The sequence below is a fragment of the Cetorhinus maximus genome, chromosome 2 (genome assembly GCF_964194155.1).
Source record: "Cetorhinus maximus chromosome 2, sCetMax3.hap1.1, whole genome shotgun sequence".
In the NCBI taxonomy this organism is placed as follows: Eukaryota; Metazoa; Chordata; class Chondrichthyes; order Lamniformes; family Cetorhinidae; genus Cetorhinus; species Cetorhinus maximus.
The window spans coordinates 167188188-167214359 of NC_135880.1; the positions used below are offsets into that span (position 1 = coordinate 167188188).

The 26172-nt window shown below is 44.4% G+C and overlaps 1 protein-coding gene across 1 annotated transcript in view; it reads left to right on the plus strand.

The window, feature by feature from the left end:
* Positions 1–26172, plus strand: part of dnah6 (dynein, axonemal, heavy chain 6) — a 424069-nt gene that overhangs the window by 180484 nt on the left and 217413 nt on the right. Inside the window, exons 35-40 of the mRNA XM_078570618.1 lie at positions 1476–1697; positions 3398–3545; positions 10748–10905; positions 14952–15083; positions 15551–15722; positions 20105–20251. Of these exons, the coding sequence (XP_078426744.1) occupies positions 1476–1697; positions 3398–3545; positions 10748–10905; positions 14952–15083; positions 15551–15722; positions 20105–20251 (979 nt within the window). The remainder of the gene's footprint in view (positions 1–1475; positions 1698–3397; positions 3546–10747; positions 10906–14951; positions 15084–15550; positions 15723–20104; positions 20252–26172) is intronic.

The window sequence follows — 26172 nt, forward strand, 5'->3', positions numbered from 1 at the left end:
CTGATTGGGAGACACTGCAAAGATCACCCATCAACCCCTAGAAGAAGCCAGAGGCATAGAGGTTAAGGGCAGCTGTGACCTTTAGAGCCACTGGCATAGGGTGTCCACCCACACAGTTAGGAGAGATCTCAGGCCCAATCATCTGTCAGATATAGTTGACCGTCTCCCTTGAGAGATGGAGCCTCTTTTGGCACTGCATCTCAGACATATTGAGGTAGCTGCTTCGCCGCTTGTATACCCTGACAACAGGATAGTGGCTTCTTCTGCGTCCCCTTCCACCTTTGTCTACCCCTTGGCCCTGCACCCCTTGTGCCTCCGCCTGTCCTCCCAAAGATGGCTCCCTGGAGGCTGAATGTGCACTTCAGGCTTCCTCCCCCTTCTAGCCCTCCCTTCTGAGAGGAGGTACCTCCAGTGAACAGTTCAGCTCCCATCACTGGCTATGGGAAGGCTTCCTGAAACCTGTAGGCCTTAAAAAGATTCCTCACTGCAGAGCGCTAACCTGAAGGTTAAGAGTCCAGACAAAGCAGCTGGTATGCGTTTTGAAATATTGCAGATCACACAGGTAAGTTTCAATAACTTTGAAAAATCAATACTTGAGAGAGCACGGGCACTGAAAAATCAGCGTCGATTGGTGAGTCAAGGGCCTTAAGTGGCCCGTTTATTAATGGCAGGCGGGCATCTGAGATCATCATGTGCCCGCCCAACGAAATATCGCGATGGTGCGCGGTGACGTCAGGATGCTCGCCCGATGTCACCGCATGTCATTTTACGAGTGGACTTGCGGGGCCTGCCCCTGCAAGCCAACGGGAAAATTCTGCCCCATGTTCATGATGTTTTCCTCTCCCTTCTTTCTCTTTTTCTGGGCTTTAAATCCCAGCATTTAATTCCTGCCATGCTGCCTTGATTTCATGTAACTTTCGCAATTAATGCATTAAAAAAATTGCAAAAATATGAACATGCTAATCACAGAAGTTAACTGTATTAATTGACAACTCTAATTTTTACACAAATCTAACTGTATCATGTGGCGAGACTTTTATTAAGTAAGTATTGCAAATACTTTATCGAGGAGCTTCAAACATCCTTCTTAGTTTAATTTTAGCTCACCAACCTCTCTCGCCCATATCTAAATCATTGGAGTCATCGCCTTCCCACACCTAGTTCAATGCCCAGAAATTATAGTGATAATGTGAGAATGTTGGATACTGAGTGTGTTCTCCTGACTTCAGCAGTGAGTTGGGCGAATCAAAATAAAATTTGACTTTAACAGTATGCTGGACAGTTCTATTATAAATTTCATTTTATAACCTGAATGCTTAAAACTTGATGTTTCTCATCTAGCCAGCTAACTGAGACTGTGTGTGGTTTACAAACATCATATTGCTGAACTTTCTGTAGAGTAATGATTTACTATATTTAAAAATAATGTTTACAACTTTTGAATTGAACAAAAAGTCTTTATTATGTTACCTTAGATACCAACATCTGGTGACTTGTGGAGCTACTACATGGACTTTCACAACAACCGACTAGATCCATGGGACAGAATTATTCCCAGTTTTAAGTACGATAGTGAAGTACCATTTTTTGAGATGCTTGTTCCCACAATAGACACTGTGCGATTTGGCTATCTGTTGGAAAAACTTCTTGCTGTTAAGCATTCTGTTCTATTCACAGGAATAACTGGAGTGGGCAAGGTATAATGCTGTTCTGGCATCTTTTTCTGCATTAATTACATTACAAAGTCAAAGCCATAGTTTGTTTTTAAATTTTTAAATTTAATATCAGTAAGGATAAATTATAAATAAAGTGAAATGGTTTATCTTTTCTAAATTTGTATATCGCAAGGTTATTCTTCGTTACAGGTGCTTTTTATAAACAACATTGGCATTATAGTTCATTAGAGCATTTATTTGATATTATTTTCTAGTAATCAGTTATCTGTGAATTTCAGATGAATCATATGGAGAAAGAACTTGTAACATATATTGTCTTTCATGATCTCAGGACACCCCAAATTGTTTCACAGCTAGTAAAATACATTTGAAGTGAAGTCACTGTGTAATATATGTCCCCATTTTGACTTAGGATGGCGGTTGGTGGGTAGGCCCGATGACGTTGGCGTGAGATCCAAATGATTTCAATTACTGGATCTCATTTTGATTTGTTTGATGGGCCGCCTTCCCAATCACATCAGGAGTTAGGCAGCCTGTTTACCCATCGCACATAACTTATGGTTTGACTCTCAAGGTCTCCTGAAAGTGGAGATCTGCACCTGAATGTGATGTTGCTTTGATTTATCATTGAACAACTGCAAGACAAGTATTAACAGAGGAGAAGGTCTGTCCTTTGCTTTTCCGAAAGCTCCTTGGTGGGTTCCAGTCTACAAAGTCTAGGCAAGGAGGGAGATACTCTTTCCCAGCAGCTGCAGGAGCATCCCCAAGGCCATCATATAACTGAACAAAGGTGGCTGATTAATTTAATCATCTTTATCATTTTGGTCTGCTGTGTGCTTTCATAACAGCCTCTGAGTCTGCATAAGCTAGGTGGGTAAGTAAGCTGTGAGGAGGATGCAAAGATGCTGCAAAGCTTTTAAATTCCCTCAAGTGGCAAATCTCATGAAAAAAACTTCTATTCGTATCCCCACATCAGGGACAGGTAATCCTTTAATAACTTATTTAAGCTTTCATTTGAACTGTGAACTCAGAGCCCCCTGCTGAGAGAATTGTAGCATGTTAAATTGAGCCAAGCATTAATAACACAATGATAGCTCTTGGGCAATGTCAACAAAGAACTCTGTTGAAACTTTTTTTTTAACCTGCAGCAGATGACCTGTCGATCAAAGCAATCCATCATAAGTATTTTTTTTTAACTCAGTGACAGATGCAGCCTGTTTGTTTTTTTTAATTTAAAGAGCAGAGGATTTTTAAAAAATTCGTATCATGACAGTTATATCTGCCCTTCAAGAGTATCGATGCCTACTGCATAAACTCGTGTCTCCCACACTGTAGCCTAAGGTGCTTGGACCTGCCAAAATGTTTGGACTCAGCACTAACCTCAAATGGCCCTGTTGAGTTTTAGTTTTCCTGTTGTGTGAAGCTCCACACCCTTACCCCTGCCAGCAAAAATTGGATCTGTCAGAAATGGATGAGCAGCCTGATCCCACCCACCATTTTTAAAAGTTACTCCCCAAAAATCCAGCCCTAAGTCTTTTTTGGTATACTCCATGATACCTTCTTGTAGGTTCCGCACTCCGTTCCCGCGCACCCCACCCCCCCCGCCCCGGCCCGGCACCCACCAATTTTACTTTAGACGCTTTAGTTACAGGATGAGTAATGTTTGTATTATGAAAGATTTGGTAAATATTTTCATAAACTTAAAAAAATTCTTATTACAGTCTGTTGTTGTACGAAGTTTGCTGAATCAAATCCAAGATGAAGCTGGCTATGTCCCCCTTTACATCAATTTTTCTGCTCAAACATCATCGTCAAGGACGCAAGAGATAATTGAATCCAAACTAGAAAAGAAAAGGAAAAATATAATTGGTAGGATACAGTTCCTTACATGTTGAAAATCTATCAGTGTCACATAATGATGAACTTGTAAAGTTTGAGAAAAATGTAAAAGTGGTAATTTTATGTTTTCAATTTGCTTGGTTCATAAATCTCATGTTCAATGAAGAGACTTAACAACTTGTTGGCCTGTTTTTTTATTACTACTGGCTGTGCTTGCAATGTATGGGCTAAAAAATTTGAAATCCTGAATTCTAGGGTGCCGAATTTTCCAGTTGAAGAAGAATTTCAATTCTGGATTGTGAACTCACCTCTGTCAGGAACACAAAATCAGAGGGGATTTTCACAGGGTCAGGGCCTTAATGAGGTTAGAAGCAGGTCTGCCACCCGAACAGGCAGACACAAGAGGCAGGAACAGAGGTTTTTCAATCCCAGAGCAGGCAGGATAAAAGGTCTTGCTCGACAGCTATTGCTGTGGCTGCCACTTAGAACTCTGCTCAAAGCGCTGGCGAATCTGATGAAGGTATATAAAGAAAATTATTCTGCTGCCCCTCGTTGCTGCATTTTGCTTGTTAGACATTCTGGAAAGTCCCCTCTCTTAATGTGCTAAGAATTCAAAGAAAAATTCTTTGCAACATTCATTGGTTTGCACTTCACCTTGCTTGCTCAGAGACCCCTTCCAAACACTGCACTTGGCTGATGGAGTGCAGACACTCGCTCTTTCTTTTTTCTCTAGCACTTGGGTTCAGACTGTAATGTGGAGATGATGAAAGTGACAGCAAAGCAGTGAATTTGAAGCCACTCACTGTTTTGAGTGGACTAGCTGGACATATGTCTCTAAATTAAATGGCCTTTTCCATCAACTCTACGTGAACATTGTAAAGATGTGAAGTCTCTGAATGAACAAGAGGAAGCCAACATAATGATAATCACCGGACCAGGTTGACACACTTGGATACAGAGCAGTATGGGCTTTAATGAACCTTTGCAAACTGGAAAGGTGAATGAGACTTCCACCAGATGGGGCAGCCCCTGAGGCATAGACCCTACAACTCTCACTGCCGTTGAAGGGTGCATGCTGCTCCTCAACTTTGGAAGGGTTTATGCCCAGGACACTCGCTCAGTCCATGGAGAAGTTCTCAGGCATAGGGCTTCTAGGGGCATGCAATATGGCAACATGCTGCCTCTCAGGATCTGGAGCAGCTGCCATCCTCCATGCAGGATGTATCTCCCTCTCTGTCCTGTTCTCGCAGGAGAAGTGGGCACATAACGCTCGTGAAATGGCCAAACTAGTGGAGCGATGACCCTCATGATTTGACCTACTCTTCCTAATTTGTGTGTTCGTATGATACCTCTTATGCACTAGAGGAGGCAGCCATGGACATTACAAGGGTGCCGCAGCTGGAGGAGTTTGGTTGCTGGGAGACTGCCATTGGTCATTTGGTAGTATAGAATATCTGTATTGCTGACAAAAGGGACATAGGACTTCTGTATTGCTGAAAAAAGAGACTTTTTTTGTCAAAGCTTTTCATCTTGCGGTCATCAGGACAATTAGCAAGAATACCAAATATAAAGGGAACAACAACTTTTCCTATATGAGAAAAGAGTATTGATTGGTTGGCAAGTGGACACTGATTGATAGAGGCGTTGCCATGGAGAATGCACCAGTTGACGGTGATTGACAATTAACTGCTAAGCATTGTTGAAATTTAAACCAGGCAGCTTGACTCTGGTTGGGCAAGGTATAACCTTGAGGCAGTTAACTTTCAGTCACCATCAACTGGTGCATTCTCCATGGCAACGCTTCTATCAATCAGCGTCTACTTGCCAACCAATCAGCTCTCTTCCCATATAGCATAAATTGTTGTTCCCTTTATATTTCGTATTCTTGCAAATTGTCCAGATGAGTGCAAGATGAAAAGCTTCAACAAAAAAGTTTTTTTTTTCAGCGACACTTGAGGCTGCCATTCTAGGTGCACATGGTTGTTGTTTGGTGAGGATTGAGGGATTTCTTTGAATTCTTAGCTCATTAAGAGAGGGGAGTTTCAGAAGAGTCTGAGGTCACGCAGCATCTCATCTGAAAACATGCCAAGCATTAGGTAGTATGAAAGGCATCAGCAATGCAGAGCCTTCAGGGTTCCAAAGGCTCACTCGTATGAGCTCTTCTTGTGTCTCACACAAGTCCCAGTGGGACCCCAAGATGCCCTTCCTTAGTCTTCCCTTGTACAGGAGCAGAAGGGAGAAATGTCCAAGGAAGCAACGTCACATCTGTCTAGCGCACCATCCACCAGCCTTTGGCCACGGTGGGTCCTTCTGCACGATTAGTGATTGTGGCACTGGGGCGTGGAACATTGCACTGGTTCGCAGGAGAAGATGACTGGGACAGAGGCTTCTGTGACCAGTTCCCCTCAGAGGAGGGAGGACAGTTACAGTGATACTCACCTGGGCAGCTGCATGGGTAGATATGTTCTTATCTGTCGGAGTTCTCTGAGGCGGTGTGGGGGCATGATCTGTGAATGGAGGACTCTGTGCCGCAGCTGAGCCCCACCATGCCTCAGGGCTCTGAGCACATGAGCTCCTCCAATGGGAGGGTGGCCAATCTCATGGAGAGCTATGTGGCAGCATCTGGAGTACATGTAGGAACAGTGCATCTTCATGCACAGGATGCATGGTGCTTTATGTAGCTTGGATCAGTCTGTTCAGAAATTGAGTAACCATGTCCATAGAATACATGAATCTCTATGCAGCCTGGACAAGTCATTTGCACAGGTGCCCCAAAGGTGGCTGCAAGGGATACCAGTTGTACCCCAGTGGCAGCCTTCCTCCAACCAGCTGTAACACCAAACAAGGGCAGAGGATGTGCCAGAAGAAGATGAGGGTCCCACACCTGTCTGGGCACCCTCTGACAGAGGGATCATCTGTGCAGCAGGGCCTCATGACGAGGGCTGCCCCTGCAGAGATGGAGGCAGAATAGTTCCAGGAGAAGCCCTATTGGGACCTCCAAGATAAAGACAACCACCATATTCATCACAACCGCAAAGCCAGAGAAGAGAGCAGGCTGGCTTAACCTTCTCTGAGGCAACAAGAGGAGGATTGTGTTGAGGTGTCTAAGTGCAGAGGGCACCACATTGGGCAGATCCCTAAGTGGGGTACCATGGTGTTATAGTAAATAGTTAATTAAGAACACATTGTAAATAAACTCACTTCTTTGTTCCCTGAGATGCATAATGATAATAACTTAGTGCAAAGCTGTAATAACAGTATGTGAACAAAACAGTAGCTCCTCACCGGTGATAGTGAGGATTCCAGGCAGTTCTGCTGCTCTCTGTGGGAGTAAGATTGTGTGACCCTGACAATTGGTGGTTGTTCCTTATCAAAGCACAGGCTTGGAGCATTCATACCCTTGTGGTAAGTCTCTTAGGCCTTGGAGTATGTTAGCTGAATCTCTGCTGGATCAGCTGATCCCTCACAGTATTGGCTTCCTGTAAAGACTTTGTTGTGACACCCCAGACCAGGACACCTCCATGTTCAGTTGGGCCACCTCATGTAGTACAAGGTCCTCCTCCATGTCCCCTGCCCAATATCTCACACGTCCTGTTCCTCCTCTTCCTCCAATGAGTTCACTGTTTCTGTGCCATCAAGGGTTACCCCTCTTTACTGGAACAAGTTATGAACGATACAACCGTGCCATCCAAGTGATCCAGACAATGAAAGTGCATCTTTAGCAGCCTGATGGAATGCTCTAAGAGGGCTCTGGTGAGCTGATAGCTCTCATTATAATGCCTCTGTGTCTCTGTTTGTCTCATTTGTAGAGGGCTAAGAAGTCATTTCATCAAAAAATAGAAACAGAGTTAATGTTTCAGATCGATGACCTTTCATCAGAATGGTCATCGATCTGAAACTTTAACTCTGTTTCTCTCCACAAATGCTGCCTGGCCTGCTGAGCATTTCCAGCATTTTATGTTTTTATTTCAGATTTCCAACGTCCTTTTGTATTAGTACTTTTGTATTGATCTTTAAATGATAGCCCTTGTCCCCTAAAATCCATCCACGGATTTAGGGTGTGGAATGGAACAACTATGGAAGGCTTTACTGGTGGAGAATTAAAGCATCATGGCAGCTATCAAGAAAGCATGCACAGACATGAAGAAGCTCTTTTTGTGGTTGCAGATCAACAGCGCTTTCAGGGAATGGCCAGCCTTCCTGTTAATAAACCTTTCCGGTCGCTGTGTTGGTGTCTTGATGGCTATGTAGGTACAGTCAATAATGCTTCGCACTGCGGAGACTCTGTTAATGGCAGCTAAACCCAGTGCCCTCTGAGCCAGTGAGGCCACATTGGTCAGGAATCTAATGTGGTCTTCAGCTTTGATGAAGAGGACAACTGTCACCTGGCTGATGCAGCCGACTGTGAGATACCGCAGACGTCTGCAGCTGAGCCTTGAAAGGATCCAGTGGCAAAGAAATTCAAGGCCACAGTAACCTTGATTGCTACTGGCAGGGCATGGCCATAAGTGGAGCAAAGTGTGAGCTCCTCCCTGACGAAGACACAAATGTTCCTCACCTTCTGCCTAGGAAGTCACAATTTCCTCTGGCACTGGTACGTGCTCACATGGTTTCACCTGTTCCGGTAGATTTTATGCTGGGGGAAGGACCTCCTTCCTCATCACATTTGTCCCTCTCCTCTGGTCTCCTAATGCCCAGGGTTCGTTTCTTTATGTTCTTGCTGCTGCTCTAGAGCTTTCATTTCTAAGGGTACAGTCTCCATTTCAAGTTGCTCTCTTCCTTTATTTTGGATGAGGCCTACGCAGCCTTGGTCCATAATTTTCCAATCTTCCCTAAATACAGGAGGGATGCCAGAGGATTGGAGAGTAGCAAATGTGACACCCTTATTCAAGAATGAGTGTAAGGACATACCAACCAACTCAGACCAGTGTTTATGAATATGCCATCCCATATGAGCAAGTTTCCAGAATGGGTCCTTGAGAGGGTGCAGAGAAGATTTATCACGATGGTTCCAGGGATGAGGAAAAACCAACGCTGAAGGAGACTGTGACTCTCCAGGCAGCTGAACAGGGACATCCGTGCCTTTGTTAGTGAGGAGAGGGAAGGAGTGATGAAGAAGATGGAGATACCACCCTCAGCAAAGAATCGACTAAACAGGGGAATCTGCCTGATTGACAAGAATGGTACCAGAACTGTGAGGCTATAACTTCCAGGAAAGACTGAGCAGCCTGGGGCTCTTTTCTCTAGAAAGGAGAAAGATGAGGTGTCATTTGACAAATGCCTGTAAAAGTATGAAGGGGTTTGACGGGATAGGCTTGAGAAAATGTTTTCAATTATGCAGCCATCCAAAACGAAGAGTCATACATATAAGATAGCCACTAACAAATCCAAAAGGAGCTTAGGAAAAATTTCTTTATCCAGAGAGTGGTTAGATTGTCAAACTTGCCACCAGATGGAGTAATTTAAGGGGAAGCTCAACAAGTACATGAAAGAGAAAGGAATAGAAGGATATGCTGATAGGGTTAGTTGAGGTAGGGTGCGAGGAGGCAATTTGTGGAGAATAAACAACAGCACAGACCTGTTGATCTGAATGGCCCATTTATGTACGGTAAATGCTATGTAGTAATCATACTGCAATGGTAAGGTGATCAGTGTGCTTTTAAGAGCCGCTGGCACCAGATACTGCACACTTTGCTTCTTGCCTGTACACTGGGAGCCCTGCATTTTATTTTTGCATGGAAATTCACCTGGCAATTCACTAATAGATCAGCTGATAGCCTTGTAAGGATATTCAGTACCCAAAGAGCAGAATGCTTTCTGCCACACCAGAAATCATTGCCAGATCATTTTTGCAATGACAACTCAGTTTTACACAGTTTGTCCAAGGTACTGGGGCAGCTGCCCAATACAAAACACTGAAATGATTCTTACTGATTCAGTCTCCAGCTGATGTCATCAGTGCCGGTCCTCCTAAATCTCAGAGTTTCCATTTTTGCCATAGGACAGGTTAACTGCCTTCAGCATTGTCGGTGAGGATACACAGGGCCAATAGCAGAGAGTCAGCCACCTTGATGTTCTCGTTGTTTAACTCCAGTGCCATTGATCAAGCTGACAACAACAACATGGGAAATAAATGGTCCCATGTCAGGGAATTTCGCAGCGATGTCTCCTCCTTGGGATTGATTCTCGTTCCCTACTATTGGATCACAGTTTGCTTTTACGCAAAGTCTTCCCTCTGGGAAACGAGTTTGCTTTATTGCTGAAATTTACCTCATAACTTGGTCATGGATCTGGCAAATGATGCAAAGCAGAGAAGACAGATTTTCTATGAGTTCAGATCGCTACATTTTCACAGAGTTGTTGCTCAGCACCAGTAACAAATTTCACATTAATTGCAAACTAGTTTTAGACAGTAAAAATTCAGGGGTCTCAGAAGCAAAAAGATTCTATGGAAAGAATGTATGAAAGAATCCGTTTGAGGTTAAGAAACCTGCCACATTACATACAACAATACGATGTTGTAATCTTTTAATATATTCTGTAATTACTAAACAAAAGACATTGGGCAGCATTTTCCCGTCGGTGAGCGGGGGCGGGGCACGCTTGCCGATGCGTAAAATGACGCGAGGTGACATCGGGCATGCGTCCCTATGTCACCGCACGTCATTTAGATTGTCAGTTTGGCGGGCGTGCAGCTGAGTCAGCTGTGTGCCTGCCGAACTGTCAAAGGCCTATTAAGGCCTGTTTAAAAACTAATTAACTTAATTTAATGAGCTGCCTGTCGAACCTTAAGGCTGGCAGGCAGGCAAGGAGTCCAGGTGGCCTTTGCATTTTTCATGAAGCCTCATCCACGGGCCGGATGAGGCTTCATGAACTGTTTTCAAATCTAATAAAAATTTATACATTTATTCTTTGACATGTCCCAGCTCATGTGATAGTGTCACATGAGGGGACATGTTTTAAAAGTTTAAAAATTCTTTATTTTAAAGTTTAAGACTGAAACAAATCTCCTTGAAGGACCTCCGTGCCTCAGGGAGATCGCTGCGCTCTTTCACGCGCATGCGTGAAAGAGCGCAGGGAACCACTCAGGGAACCCCCCCCACCCGCACAGGGAGTGCACAGCACTTCTGGGCATGCGTCCCAATGGGCGGGCCTTAATTGACTGTTTCATGGCATGAATATACATACTGGCCCCACAAACGCTGAATTAAAAGGGTTGTTTTTTCAAATAGGTGCTCCAGCAAATAAGAGAGTTATCATTTTTGTGGATGATCTTAACATGCCCAAATTGGATCGTTATGGATCTCAGCCACCTATTGAGCTTCTTCGACAATACCAGGACTTTGGTGGATTCTATGACAGAGAGAAACTGTTTTGGAAGGAAATACAGGTGATGCACAAAAACATATTATAACTTTATAAGGTTTCAAGAAACCTCATAGCTCAATTTTATTTTACTTATGTAAGTTTTCACTAGGGTAAGTTTGTACTTTTATTTCAACAATTCCAGCTCTGACTTATTCAATTTTTACTTTTTTGGCATTAACATATTTTCTCTCTTTCAGCAATGTATGTTATGTACTAATAAACCTAATTCATTGTTCAGGAATAGACAAATAGTTTGCCTAATCTAACCTACCTTTTTGTAGCGTACTAACAGAACTCCAAACTCTAGTGTATATTTAAAATGCTGTGTGGTTGCAGCATTCTATTGGGAGTGCACCTGTTGGTGCTGTCAGTGTATCCAACATTATGTGACAGGCCTACCATGTTCAGTGCCTAGCAATGAAAAGATAGTAATTGGATAACTTTTAAAAAGCACATTGCCAAGAAGTGTGATAATGGAAATGAGTGCAAGCTCCACTTGAGAACAGCAACAAATAGATAATTAAGCAAAGCTGTGGAACAAGTAGCCAAATATTAACTGAAAATGACTTAAAACTGCATGTTATTCAGATAACTTGGCAAATAAGTAGATCTATAGAAAATACCCCACTGAGGACGAGTGTGACATTTAGTCCAATTTGGCGGGGGAGGAGGGGAGGGTGGGAAGGAGAAGCACTGAGATTGAATATTAGTATTCCAAGTCCCCATCCTTTTTCAAATATATAGAACCATAAATGAATCATATTTCCAATGTCAATTAGGCAAAGCACCCACCTGCTGAACCATGCACCCTTCCAAATTTCATAACCCCTCTCACCCTGACAGTGCAGGAGTTCAGAATTACTGCTCTGGGCACAATTTTGACTCAATCCCTCCACCACTACTAAGCACAATTTCATCCTATCTCCTCAGTCAAAAGGTGTGGTCACATTCACCTGCAGGGAGAAGGATTTCCACCTCTGCTCCCTTCTCCTCATTCGCAGTATGTGCACCCCAGCATTCCCCCTCTCACTCAAGTAAAACAGACAGATGCCACTCCTCTGCTGAGACAATTTTTACCTTCTTCCATTTCTCCCTTTCTCCTCTCCCTTCTGATTCTCCTCATGTCCCCCTCACTTCCTAGCCTCTTCTTATGTGTCTTTTTTCCCTTACCCGATCATAAGTGTACTTCTTTTACTCTCCTCTTCCACTTACCTTATTTGCAATTTCAAATCCCTCACCATTCTCCCATCCCTTCCTATCCTCTGTTTCTATTTTTGATCCCCCTCACATCTGCCTTCCCTGCTCTCCTGTATCTTAATTTATTTATTCCCTCTACTTTTAACACAGCTTAGCCTGAATGGTGAGCTAGTCCTAATTCCCCATTTGTAATGCTACAGCAAACCAATTAGTTTACATTTAGAAGTTGTGGTTATACTTGTTTCTGCAATGATGTAGCATCTGGTGAAATATTACCAGCTAGGAATAGTGAGCTATTGATTCAAACGTTCAGAACCTACTGCGTGAACACCCCAGGGTATCGCACTGCTCTTGGAATATCATGTAATCAACTCATTTAGTAGAGTTCCCAATCCCAAATAGAAATACTTTCCTCTCCATAAAATTTAACAGAGAAGTAACTGGGCAGAATTTAATGCCCTCCCCCATGGCGTGTGGGCAGTTAATTAGGTAGGAGGGTGGGGACCCTGGCACCTTCCCACCTCCACCTCAATTAATACCATGGCGGGAAGGCCCAGTGACTGCCTTCTCACCCCGCTGCCAATTAATGCCCATTAAGGACCTCATCCTGTCCCCGCTGGTATTAACCCAGCAGATTGCTTGCGGGCTCCCGGCAGGGGTTCCTGATTAAGGAATCAGGAAGTGTGGGGGAGCCCACTGAGAGCTATCACGCTGCCCTTACTGCTGATCCCTGTTCCCCCTTCCTCGTGATGCCCACTCTGTGATCCATCTCCTCCTTGACCCCACTCCATGACACCCCGTCCCTTCCCTGCCACTCCCCCCTCTCCCACCGCCATCATTCCCCTGTGGCCTGGGACTCAATGACAATACTAGGCTTTTGGTGAGTGTAGTACTGACAGCAGCCACTGGTGGTGTCTGCATTCAATAGAGCTGCCAGCCTCTTATTGGCCCGGCAACTCTTGGGTCTGGAATCAAGTGATCCTGACAGAACCCGAGGACCGCTGAGCAGATTATTGGTAAGTAAGTATCACTTGATAGCATCGTTCATGAGCCCTTTAATCACTTTGCTGACAATTGAGAGTAGGGTTCATTCCATTACAACCCAAAAATCACCCTTCACATTCTCATCCGTTCTAGATTATAGAAATTATAGTCTTTGCTCATGGGTTTTTTTTTGGTTGGGATTTGGTTTCTGGCACTCATGAGTAAGAGAGTACCATGAAGCTGCTGGATTCCTAGAAATGCTACAACCTGTGTATTCTGTTCTATCAGAAAAGTAAAATGAGCATCCATTGGATCTTTAGATTTATGCCAAATTCTGCTTGGATCATTTTGCTTCACAGAGCTGCTGTCATTTTAATTTCCTGCAGGCTTTCAGACTCCCAGAGCCACATATTTCTTCCATCCTTCCCACTCCCAGAAAAGTATAGTGCCTGAGCAGAAGCACCTAGAAGGAAAATATCAGCCAATGTTTAATTCAGTATGCTGAACACTCAAAGGATGTTTGCTGTTTAGCCCTTTGTGGAGGTGACACAAAATGTGTAGCTTCTGGATAATCAGGAAAAAAGTCTGCCCATGGAAACTACTGTGAGACAATTGGGGGAAAGTGTGATTATACAAAGATCCAAAATAGTAACAATACCCTTACAGAAAAGTTAACTTATGGATTGGTATATGTTAAATATCAATATATATTTTCATGTAAGAATAAAAGTCAAATTGGTTTATGATATTTTGGAAAAATGGAAAGGTGCTGTCAATCGTTACTGGCAAAACAAATTGTGATTCTCTAAATATTGTCCACTGATGATCTTGATTACTTTTATGTGTGAAATGGTGCAGCCTTTCAGAATTGATTCAAACCATTTTCAGTCTGAATACACAAATTTAACTAATTCTCTTATACCTAAACATTTTTTCACTTATACTTAAGATAGGATTTGATGTTATTATGGCTCATTAGTTATTGATCAATGGTAACTCATTATGATGAGTGAGAGTTTATAGATACATGGAACTGTGACATTGTGGTTATGCTATGGGGCTAGTAATTCAGAAGCCTGGGCTATTGATCTGGAGACATGTGTTCAAATCCCATCACAGCAGCTTGAAAATTTAAATTTAGTTAATTAAATAAGTGTGGAACGAAACGCGAGGAGCAGTAATGTTACCTACTGGGTTGTCGTAAAAACCCACCTGGTTTATTCATGTCCTTGAGGGAAGAAAATCTGCTATTCTTACCCAGTCTAGCCATATACATCTGACTCCAGACTCAACGCAATGTAGTTGGCTTTTAACTGTCCCCTGAAAAGGCCTAGCAAACCACTGTCAAGAAGGTAGCGGAACACAACCTTCTCAAAGGTAATTAGGGACGGGCAATAAATGCTGGCTTTGCCAGCAATGTCCATATCCTGTGAATGAATGGAAAAAAAGGATGATTGCATTGCTTTTGATGAAATAAACTTAGAGCCAGGAAATGATAGGACGTCATTACATGCAGATTATTAGTCATGTGCTGCAGAGTTTGACACTCAGCCCAACAGGTCTATGCTTTTCTTTATGCTGCTCATGGGCCTTCTGCCTAACTTCATTTTACCCTATTAGCGTATCCTTCTATTCCTTTCTTGCTGATGTTCTTATCTAGATTCTCCTTAAATGCATCTATACTCATTGTCTCAGCCACTTCATGTGTTGGCAACCTCCACATTCTCACCATTTCCAAAGTAAAGATGTTCCCCTGAATTTCACATTCGATGAGTGCCCATCTCATAATTATAACCCCTGGTTTTAGACTCCCCCACAAGTGGAAGCATATTCTCTACATCCACCCTATTGAGCCCCTCTTTAATTTATTTGTAACTTTTATTTTAGGATGTTACAGTCGCTGCTGCCTGTGCTCCACCTGGTGGTGGACGAAATCCAGTGACACCCCGCTTCGTAAGACACTTCAGCATGTTGTGCCTCCCAACCCCCTCTGAGCACAGCCTGAGACAGATTTTTCAGGTTAGTAATTTCCTTTACTAAAGAACTATTAAGAAATCTGATTCATTTTGTACTTTTTTGGAAGGCTGGTTTTCTAAGTTTGCTTTGCTCTCACGCAAAAACATGAACTAACTATTCACAGTGGCACAGCGCAGACATATGAGCAACTCTGCTCCCATTGATGTGCAGAGTTGGTGTTGTGGCTATGAGAGGTGAGCCAAAAGAAGGCGGCCCTACTTGAGGGTGAAGGCCAACCTCGCAAGCTAAATTGAGGGAGGTCTCTGAGTGAGTCAATGCAAACATTCAGGTCAACCATACCTGGCTGTATTTTGATTCCTAATCATACTAACTATTTTATATTTGTAATCAATTTGTAAGAAATTTCTAGGAAAACCTCATTTGTATTTCTAAATATCCAGTCTACATCCAGTTTGTATTGAGTCAAGTCACTCTGACATGCTTCTTCAGCCTTTTTTCCTTTGTTGCAGGCTATTTTGAATGGATTTCTGGCAGAGTTTACTCCAGCAGTGAAACAATGTTCCATAAGTATTGTGGAAGCTGCTGTTGAGATTTACCAACGAATGAGTGTTGACCTACTGCCTACACCTGCCAAGTCTCATTATGTTTTCAACCTTAGGGATTTATCAAAGTGCATACAAGGTAAGATGCATCTGTCCTGCTGTCTCATCAGTACATGAATTGCTAATTTTTCAATCATATTCATTATGCACTTGCCTCCATCGAATTTGCTGTGTCATCGCTCTGTTCACATACTTTAATTTTGAAGCTACTTACTCTAATTCCACTGCCCCCCACAGTTAACATTGAGTTTCTGAATCAAGGTCATTTATGTGAGTAGAAACAATAGCGGTTCCAACACTAACCCTTGCAGTACATCACTCAAAGCTTTGTGTCCCCACTCAGCATAACTCCTAATGAATAATCTTTGGCCTAGAAAGTTGATTGCATTGTGTTCAATTTCCAAGCATAAAACAGGCAACTAATGGTCCAATATGGCAAACAGTGTACGTGCACTCATCCCACACCAGAGGTCCTCCAGCCATGTTGAGTCGAGCTACACCGTAGATACCAGAACATCTGTCAGAAATAGCAAAAACATTTGTTCTAATGTTTAATTACGGGCTGTATGCTTGTTGTATGACCTGTTTGGTGAATCTTTTCTGCACTAGCATCTAACTTGTCACATGATAAATTTGCTCAGCAAATCAAGATGCTAAAAGGTAGCAAAGACTTTGCATCAATTCTATTTAAAGGGCTCATGCACACCATATAGGTCAGCCTCTGGATGTCTTTTTATGGCCTATTCTCAATCACAGAATTCTGACTTCTACAAGCAACTGTTTGTTGGTGCTGGACTCTTTTTGCCTGCCTTCAGAACAGCTTCATTGCAGTTTTGAGTGGGCCGATCGGTCTACCGTTAGGGCTGGAGAATGAGGGGAGCAGCAAAGAAGGCAGGGAACCAACCTGGCTGAACAAACCAAGTATCCAGAATCTATAATATGTAAAGGCTGAGTGCCAGTAGTACTATCCGTTTCACAAAAGAACATCTCCACTTTGCCAGCTATTAACCAGAAATTGGTGTGTTGCAGTGCTTCACCATGGGCAGATTATTAAGCTCGGTGGGCGCACGCATGCCCAACCCGGCCGAGCGTAACATGATGCACGATGATGTTGGGCAAGCGTCCTGACGTCATCGCACAGTCCCGCGATATTTCATTCGGTGGGCGCACACCGGAGTCGGCAGCACACCCGCCGACAATTAAAAGGCCTGTTAATGCCATTAAAAAGGTAATTAAATTCAAATTTACACCAACCGTAACGGGCTGGTGAAAATGCCAAGCGGCCTTTGCGCTTTTTAGGAAACCTCATCCACGGGCGGGATGAGGTTTCCTAAAGCAAATAAAAATCAAATAAAAATTTTACACTTGATTTAAAAAACATGTCCCTGCTCATGTGAAAGGGCTGCATGAAGGGACATGATTTATGACATTTTTATTTTCTTTATTTTTTTTTAAAAACAGCGCTTCAACTCCCTGAGGCAGCTCTGTGCCTCAGGGAGATTATGAAGCGCTTAGTCATGCGCATGTGCAAAGTTTGTGCTCGGCTCGCTCGCCCACCTCCCCCCGCCTGCACAGGTAGCACTGACCGCTGCTGCTCGCATTTCACGCTAGGCGGCCCTTAATTGGCTCACCAGCATGAAATCGTGGTGTGGTGCCGATTGCGGGTGCCCCACCCACCCCTGCTGAGCCCGCACTCCAAGGGCAAAATTCTGCCCCATGTTTACATAGGCTTTGTTTCCTACCTTTATTTGTTTTGCCTTCAGTTGTGTTTTTCCCGCACTGATTCTGAAAGTCCACCAAAGATTCAAAGCCCTGTGCAGCTATGAAAAGGGCTGCCAAAAATCTATCTCCACAACCGAACATTTATTTTTAAATCCTGGCTGCAGCTTCTTCAGTGTGACACAATGGACCCAGAGTGCTGAGACCAAAAATAAAATGCCATTAGCTGCCAAAGCATTTCTCTCAAAATGCAATGGAATACCCTCCACATGCCTGGATATATGCAGCTCCATCAAAGTCAAAACAGCCCACTTGATTGACACACCACCCATCACCTTAATAACTTCCTCCACCACCAGAACACAGTGATGGCAGCATGTACCAGCTACAAGATGCACTGCAGCAACTCGCCAAGGATCCTTTGACAGCACCTTCTAAACCCATGAACTTTATCTTATAGAATGACAAGGGCAGCAGACATTTGGGAATACCACCTTCTGCAAGTTTCCCTCCAAGCCGCTCACCATACTGACTTGGAACTATATTGCTATTCCGTCACTGTTGCTGGGTCAAAAAATCTGGATGTCCCTCCCAAACAGTATTATAGGTGTACCTGCACCAGATGGACTGCAGCAGTTCAAGAAGGCGGCTCACCGCCCCCTTCTCAAGGGCAATTAGGGATGGATAACAAATGCTGGTCTTGCCAGCAATGCTTACATCCTAAGACTGAGTGTAGAAAAATGTCTCTCAGTCTTTCAAATGGGAAGTGGATCTATTATTCTAAAAAGCTTGTCAAGACATGGTAGATTAGCCTATTAGTGGCAATAATGCTGATGAGGTCCATTAGTTGCCCAGCACTTGCAATTTTTCTTTATCACCAAGAATACACAACGGCTGAAATAGTAAGAGAAAGGGGTGTAAGTTAGTAGGTAGTGATTAGTTGACATCAAGCTTGGATTTCATAAAGCTAAACATTGTAAGGGATAAGAAAATTCAAGGGAAGAAATTATTCCACTGTTTTGAAGTCCTGTGCAAGCGTGTAATAGAGTCAGAGAATGTGTGGTAATTCTCACTTTAAGCTCAGCGAGGATGCGGACAAGGTGCAGTAGAGCAAGAGATAACGTTCAAAGAAATTAACTTTCAGTGTTCCTATGTTTCTACTGACCACATCAGTATCAATAAAATAGAGAAATAAAAGACAGGAATGGTTACATAGAATGACAGGTGAACAGCTAAAGGCGAGAAAGGGATAACTTGTAGATCAATAGATTTTTTTTTTCTTAAGGCTTTTTCCAGAGTGTAGGAGACATGTTTGAAATGATTTCTAGAAATGCAAGCAACAAGCCATGAGCTTGGACTCTAGAGAGAATTAGGAGTTGAAGGGCAGAGGAGAATTTAGCATGAAAAAAGAAGCTTCTTATTGTCAGTTTTAACTATGGAGGAGATGTGGAAATGTTGAGGTCAGAGGAGGCCTCAGGAAAACTGAAAGAAACATCAAAAGATTAAGATGCTTTCATTCTAATTAGAGTTTGCCTATGTGCGCACACTTGCCCGTAATTTTTGTGGAGTGGCAGAGTTGGATTGCCACTCTGCATCTAGTTTTTTACCTTGAAACCCAGCTGCTACTTACTTGCCCAACCTTCCGACTTGGGCTTGGTGAGACCAGTGTAATGCAACGGGTGCTCAAGGGCAGGAAAGTTGGAGGTATGGAAGCCACGCCCCTTTTTTACAGCACTAACTGCCATTAAGCAGGTAAGTTTAAAGGTTCCAGCCACTTTGAGAAGTCAGGAAGAAGGTAAGTGGATTGGGGGTGGGTATTGAGCATATGTGGGGGAGGCAGTTGGTCAGGGATGTGTCAGTTGGTTGGTCGGGGGTTGGTGGGATCGGGTGGTCAGTGTAAGGGGATTGGGTGGTCAGTGGGGAGGGTGGAGGTCGGGTTGTCAGTGAGGCTGGAGGGGAGAGCAGTTGTGGGGTCGCTTGGAGGGGTGGGGTAGAGGGTACCTTGCAGGGTCAGGGCTGTATGGGGAGTCCCATAGTTGGCAGGGGGCAGTTGAAGAGGGATGTTAGTGGGCTTGTGGATAGTTGGGGGTCCCCTGAGGGGTTGAGGGGGTGGGGGAGCCACAAGGGTGGTTGGGAGGGCGGGGGGAGTTCCATGGGGTGTCGGCAGTTGGCGGGGCTAGTGGGGGGGCCTGGTTCAGGTTCGGGGGGTGGTGGGGGGGTAGTGTGGTCAGTACTATAGTTACCCAGAAGTTATAAGTGGTTTCAATTCTAACTCTTTCTGGATGACTAATACTGTAAGACAGTCAGAACCATCCAAAGTTTGTGATTTATATCGCACTTTCAGATGGTTCCCATTGTAGGGCAATTTCCCAATGGAAGTCTGAACTTCTTGAGCAGTTGCCATGCAATCGTTACCTGGGGATTTCTGGGAAGTGGTTCCCTAGCGCACCTTTGGGGTACCCTCCAGTTATGATACCCCAGGGCTCGGAAGTTACAGGCTATTGTATATATTATGTATATATGTTCTATATGTGTAATGTAATCATCAAACATCCAAACTACACCCAACATATTACGTCTATGATGCGATGATATGTCTATGATCTTTTTACACATTACACACTGGCCTATCTTTACCTTTCAACTGCCAGTCAGACTGCTGTATATTTCCATCATTTTGTGTCACTTGCAGATTCCTGGCATTTGAATTTTGTTTTCTTTTAAACCTTTTTTTCCTTTCAGGAATTCTTCAGTGTAATCCTGGTACAGTAAGAACTGATCAACAAATTTTTAGGCTTTTTTGCCATGAATGTCAACGAGTCTTCCACGATCGGCTAATCAACACTGAAGACAAACACTATTTCATTAATATGTTGTGTGAAATGGCTGGTAAGGAATTCTACCTTAGCCACTGCTTCAAAATGCTCGCACGTTATTTGTTAACTGTCATAAAATGTAGCTGCATCATGGAGTTTATTTTGTAACTTTTATTTAGTTTGCAGAATAGATATTATTCTCCCTAATGTACAGATCAGAATTTCAAGACTTGGCTTTGTAAAACAGATTAAATTCCATAAATTATGTTGGAAATATATTCAAAATCTTAACAGGTAATTGATATCAGTGGAAGTAAAATCTTGTAGCTCTTTCATTTGCACATGTACTTCAGGGAGCTTGATTAGAACTTGTTAGAACTTAGCTCACTTTTGATCTATATTGTTTTATCCAACTTTAGTCCAACAAGGTATTAGCGAACTTGGAGAATGGTGATGCAAATAGCCAATCAATTTCAATACGGATACCCCCGAGATAGCACATTTTGGCAGGAACAATCAGGTGGGCGCATGCTCCTTGGAAAATAAAGGCCTATCTTTTTGTGGCATCATGGAGACTCCAGGGACCTTTAAAATGACAGGTGGGACTTGATCCTGAAGCTCCACCCCTATTTCCGACAGATCCCATTTTTGTGGGAGAATAGGAGCGGAATGTAACTCACACATAAGAGAAGCCCAAACTAAGAATGTCAGTTTGAACTCAGGGCTGAGTTTAGACAGACCCCATTTTCACTGAAGGAAGGGCCTTACCCACAGTGTGTGTGTGAATTGCGAATTTTTAGGGTAGACGTAAACGGTCATGAAAGGCAGATAAGGCCTGTTGAACTGTCAAGCTGTCAAGTTATTTAAATAGCCTGCCCTTCAAAAGTTGAGAAAAAAACTGCCTGCCTGTGTCTGTGAGTTGAAACACTATGGACGGAATTGTCCGGTCCTGTTGGCGGCGGGTGTCATGACGGGCAAGGGGAGGACAATATGGCGAGAAGGCCAAAAATATCAAATCCCTGACATCTTTCAGAGTCCAGAGAGGCTGGAGGGTGGGCTCCTCAGGGACAAGGGCTACTTACAGAGGACGTGGCCGATGATGCCCATGCAGTGGCCTCAAAGATTGCAACAGAGCGACAGTACAACGAGGTTCATGCCACGACCCAGACTTTGGTGGAGCAAACGATCCACATTTTGAAAATGAGATTCTGGTGCCTCCACAGGTCTGGTGCAGCACTGCAGTGCAGTCCACCGAGGCTGCCATGCATCAACATAGCTTGCTGTGTGCTCCACAGCCTGGCGCTGCAATGGGAAGAGGACCTGGCTAAGGAGGAGATGGAGGAGTTGCATGTCTCCTCCGATAAGCATATTGAAGCGGTTGACAGTGATGAGGCCCTCGAAGACGAGGATGCCGGCGATGAGGTCATTGCACTGGCCAGATGAGGCAGGCACGCATGGGAGGCTCTCATTGCTACATGATTCATGGAGGATGATGACGAGATGCAGTGAGGACATTCTCACCTTGCATCTGTGAACGTTTGACTCCTGTGTGGCTAATGGCAGTGCACATACCCTCAGTGCTCATGTCATGGAGATATAGCCGAGGCCCTAATAGTCGCTAGATTCAGGAGGATGATGACAACATGTAGTGAGGACACTCCATAGATCTTCACATTTCCTCAGTGAATGTCTGAATCCTGTCTGGCTGAGGGCAGATCGCTTGCGTTCTGTGATCAGGGTCATATCATGGAGACACGGCCGTGAAAATTTAAATGCACCTGATTCTTTGTCAGCTGTAAGATTTCGGGGTTCAGGGCCACAGATACCTAAATAGGGAGTCAACTTGCTCATAAGTAATTTTAAGGTGGTTTATTAAGTTTATTAAGAAACAACAGTTTAGATATGATACATTAACTAACTGGACAGAAAAATAGTATACAACCTATAATAGCTCAGAGCAGTTTACTGATTCCAGAGGGTGGACGAACAGTTGGCAGAGAGTGTGTTGATCTCATCTTCTTCCTCCTCCTCGTCCATTCTGAAGAAGGCAGCTGCTGATGAGTTCTGCAACCTCACAAGGACCTCACCAGTATACAACACCACCAAGACATGGCCCCTGTGCCTACGCATTTGTTAACATGCCCTTTTTCAGGAGTTGGTAGCTTACCCAGTGTCAATCACCTGTCCACACCCTTCTAGCCAACGGATGCAGGACATATACCCAAACTGTCAGGATGGTTACCACCCACCTTGTACATCACCCTGCTTAAGATCAGGTTTTTAGTTTACATCACGCTGGAGGTCATATCCTGGCCCTTTCTAAATACTTGCATAAATAAAGGGGTGCACAAGGTGCCACCCTAACAGCTTAAGAATGTCAACATGGCAGCCTGTACTAAGACTGTTTAGGGGTCAAAGTGTTCAGAAATCCTCATTCCAGAGAGAGAATCAATGCTGCTTAGCTAATCCCATAAAATGCAGAAAATACCCACTTATTAAAGAGCCCAATTTCTTACACAGCCTTCAGCACCTGTCCTCTTCAGGAGCACACCGTCACCAGTCACAGATGCTGAAGAGATTTGTGGGGGGTGGGGTGGGGGCAGCTCCACTTAAAGGTGCTGAGAGCACATAGAGAGGATGATGGAACTTTGTGACGCCTGTCCACTACACTCTGGCAGCAATGACAAGCACCGAGGTACAGGCATCACTGATGTGTCCAGTGAGTGTGAAGCCGAACCTCACTTTGTTCTGAAGGTTACACACTGCACAGGGAAGAGGTCCTGGACTGAGATACCTGCCTTTATCTTGTGCAGGAACCAAGGTTTCACATCTGAATGACATGAACACTGCTCATCAAAATAAGGAGCAATAGGCAAGGAGATATTCTTGGGAGTTTATTTACAATAGTGAACATTAAGTACAAGTGATTAACACCTGTGCCCAGGCTGTGCAACTAACTACATCTTCTTAACCTTTCTAACCCTGCTGCCACGTCTTCATGCTCCCCCGATATCCACGGTGAAGGTGGAGACAGTCTGCTGTCTGCTATGCCCTGTTTGTGATGACCTTGGCGTCCTCTGGAGGCTGAGATCTGGAGTGCCCCGACCTGCTTTTGGTGTCCTTCTGTGGGCCAGCTACACCCTCCTCGGCCTGTTCAGCTAGACTGCGGGGGTCACAGGAAGAGGGGATTTGGATTGGCCGGATATTCCTGGAGATACCTGGGTGGATGGGCCTGGGGTATTGAGCTGCTGGTCTTCCTCCCTATGGGTACCTGAGGGCCCCTGGCTGACTCCTTGAGGAGAAGGGGAAGCTGGAGTGAGACCGAGCTGTCCAGCACCCCTCTCGCTTTGACTGTCGGAGGCTGTCTGTGGCATCAGCGATGGAGTTCAACCCATGCAGCGGTGCAGGACTGATGCCCTGAACCAAGGTCTCTGTGGCAGACACCATCCTGCAGGTGTTGACCTCGATGTCTTGGCATGCCGGTGCTATCACCTCGGACTGAATACAGAGAGACTCCTCCATCATCCCTTGCAATCTGAGGAGTGCACCAAACATCCCTTCCTGGTGCTCCCATGATTGCCTTTGCAGCTCACCAGCTGATCGAGGACCAAGACCAAAGGCTCATTCATCATCTGAATCAGCCTCAGCAGATTCCTTGCCTCCAGCAGTCTTCCAAGTGTCGGTGACCTTGGATATCCCTGACTCTGCCTACTGCTGAACAAATTCTGTGGAGTTCTCACCAGATTATGATCCCAAGGCTACTCTACATCTAAGTTCCATCAAGCTGTTTGTCATTGCGCTGGTGGAGGGTGTGGGTGAGCGCCGTAACAGGTCTTCAATAGTGCCGCCCTCAGGATCCTCATCCGAGGTGCTCTTAGCACTGGGGTTGGGCTCACAGTTGCCTGAGGGCGCCATGTCAGATGTGCCTAGGAGAGAAAGTGCAGATTATTAGTGCTTGGCAGCCATGTTGAGCACAGAACAGTGGACTCAGAGTTACATTGAGAGAGGGACGATGTGGCGCAGGATCCTCAAGTGAGTTTTCACCGCTGACCTCTTGTCCTGCATGAAGGCAGATGGAGAGAGTGTGAGCAAGGTGCATGCCAGGCCAAATGAGAAATGTGTGTTGAGTGGAGCCATGGATGGGATGAGGAAGCAGTCTCCTTGGAGATGAGGCCAAATGGAGATGTGAGGGTTTGTGTGAGAGAGTGAGTGGTGATGTCCCTTGAGCTGGCAGAAAGTGAGATGCCAGTGAATATGTGTTGGGCTTATGAGTGGGTGAACTGAGATTGATGAGATGGTTGGCTTACCCTGGCAGCATGGATGAGATCATTCATCTGTTTTCTGCACTGGATGGCTGACTTCTTGTGTGCGACGTTGGCACTGACCACCTGTGCCACTGCGTCCCAAGCCAGAGCAGTGAGACTGATAAGTCTCCTGTGGCAAGAGCGGGGGTGGGGGCAGGGGTAGAGGATTTCATGGCAGGCCTCCATGGTGTTCAGAAGGTGTCCTAGGCAGCGTCACTCAATAGGGGGGCTGCAGTCTTCCTGGCTTTTGGGGCCATGTTTTCAGTGAAGTGGTCCTGTGCTGCAAGCATTGAGAAGTGTGCGCACTGCTGCATTTTAAATATGGCACCCGGCATAAGGAAGTGGTGGGCCAATTGAAGGCCTGCTGCCAGCGATTCCTGTGACTGCATAATTTATGAGGTGGGAAGAGGACGATGCGATGCGCAAACCTGCCATTACGTCCAGCAGGGAAAACGACTCCTTTCATGCCCACTACCACACTTAGGGTGGAATCATCCCAGATTTGCACTGTGTTTCATTTTAGCACTATTACTGCTTGACTGCTTTCTACAACCTATCATTATCATGGTGGGGGAACCATAAATTCACAGTGTGATTGACAGCTCAAATGGTTTACTAAAGGATTAGGTGACTTTTTGAATTTATGAATACAAATGTTTGTTTTTATAAGTAGTGGATTTAAATGTATTAAATGGGCTTTCATGAATGAGAGTGTTTATTTTATATAGTGAGGTCTGTAGTAGATATTTAGAACTTTATTTCCTCTCGGCATGGCCCCTGTGGTCTGCCATTGTGGATGCTGTGTGAGATGGCACGGAGGGTATAAGCACAAAGGGTGGGTGGAGAGCATAGGTTGGCATGAGTTGACACTTAGCTGACATATCGGCTAAAATGGGCATGGTTTTGGGTGGGGTGGCATGAGTTGGCACTAAGCTGGCATAGGAGCTATAAGTGCCATGGAGTGGGTGGAGAGTATGAGTTGTCACTAAGTTCGCATGAGGGCTATATGGGGGTCAGTGGGGGTATGGATTTGCATGAGATGGCATGTATGGTCATAGGGAGTGAGTGGGGGTGTGAGGGGTGAGAGCTAGAGGGCCTAACATTTAAGAAAACAACTGAGACAAAGTCCCAGAGAACCAAGGCGGGCTTTTTAACAAGCCCCCTACGACACTCGGCCGCCCCTATGGCCGCCTCCAATCTGTGCCAGAGGGTGGCCCTGACTCCATCCCACACCCAGACACCCTAGAATGAAGATCCTGCCACTTGAGGCACTTTTTCCAAAGGCCGGTGTAGGGAGCCAGGAGAGTTCCCAACTATACACACTCACCTCTGGAGTGAAAGTTCAGCCCAAAGAGCCAAAGCTTAAAGATTCACAAATCGTTAAACGTAGCAAAGCAGGCTTACAGAACTATAAAAAATGCAAACAAAGCAAATAGGTTCATTTCTAGAGGAATAATATTCAAAAGGAACAAAGTTATGTTGAGCTTATATAGAACTTTGGTTAGACCACATTTGGAGTCCTGTGCATATTTCAGGTCTCTGTAGTAAGGGGAATGGTGGCATAGTGGTAATGTTACTGGACTAGTAATCTAGAAACCCAGGCTAATGTCCTGGGGACATATGTTCAAATTCCACAACAGCAGCTGAAGGAATTTAAATTCAATTAATAAATATGGAATTGAAAACTAGT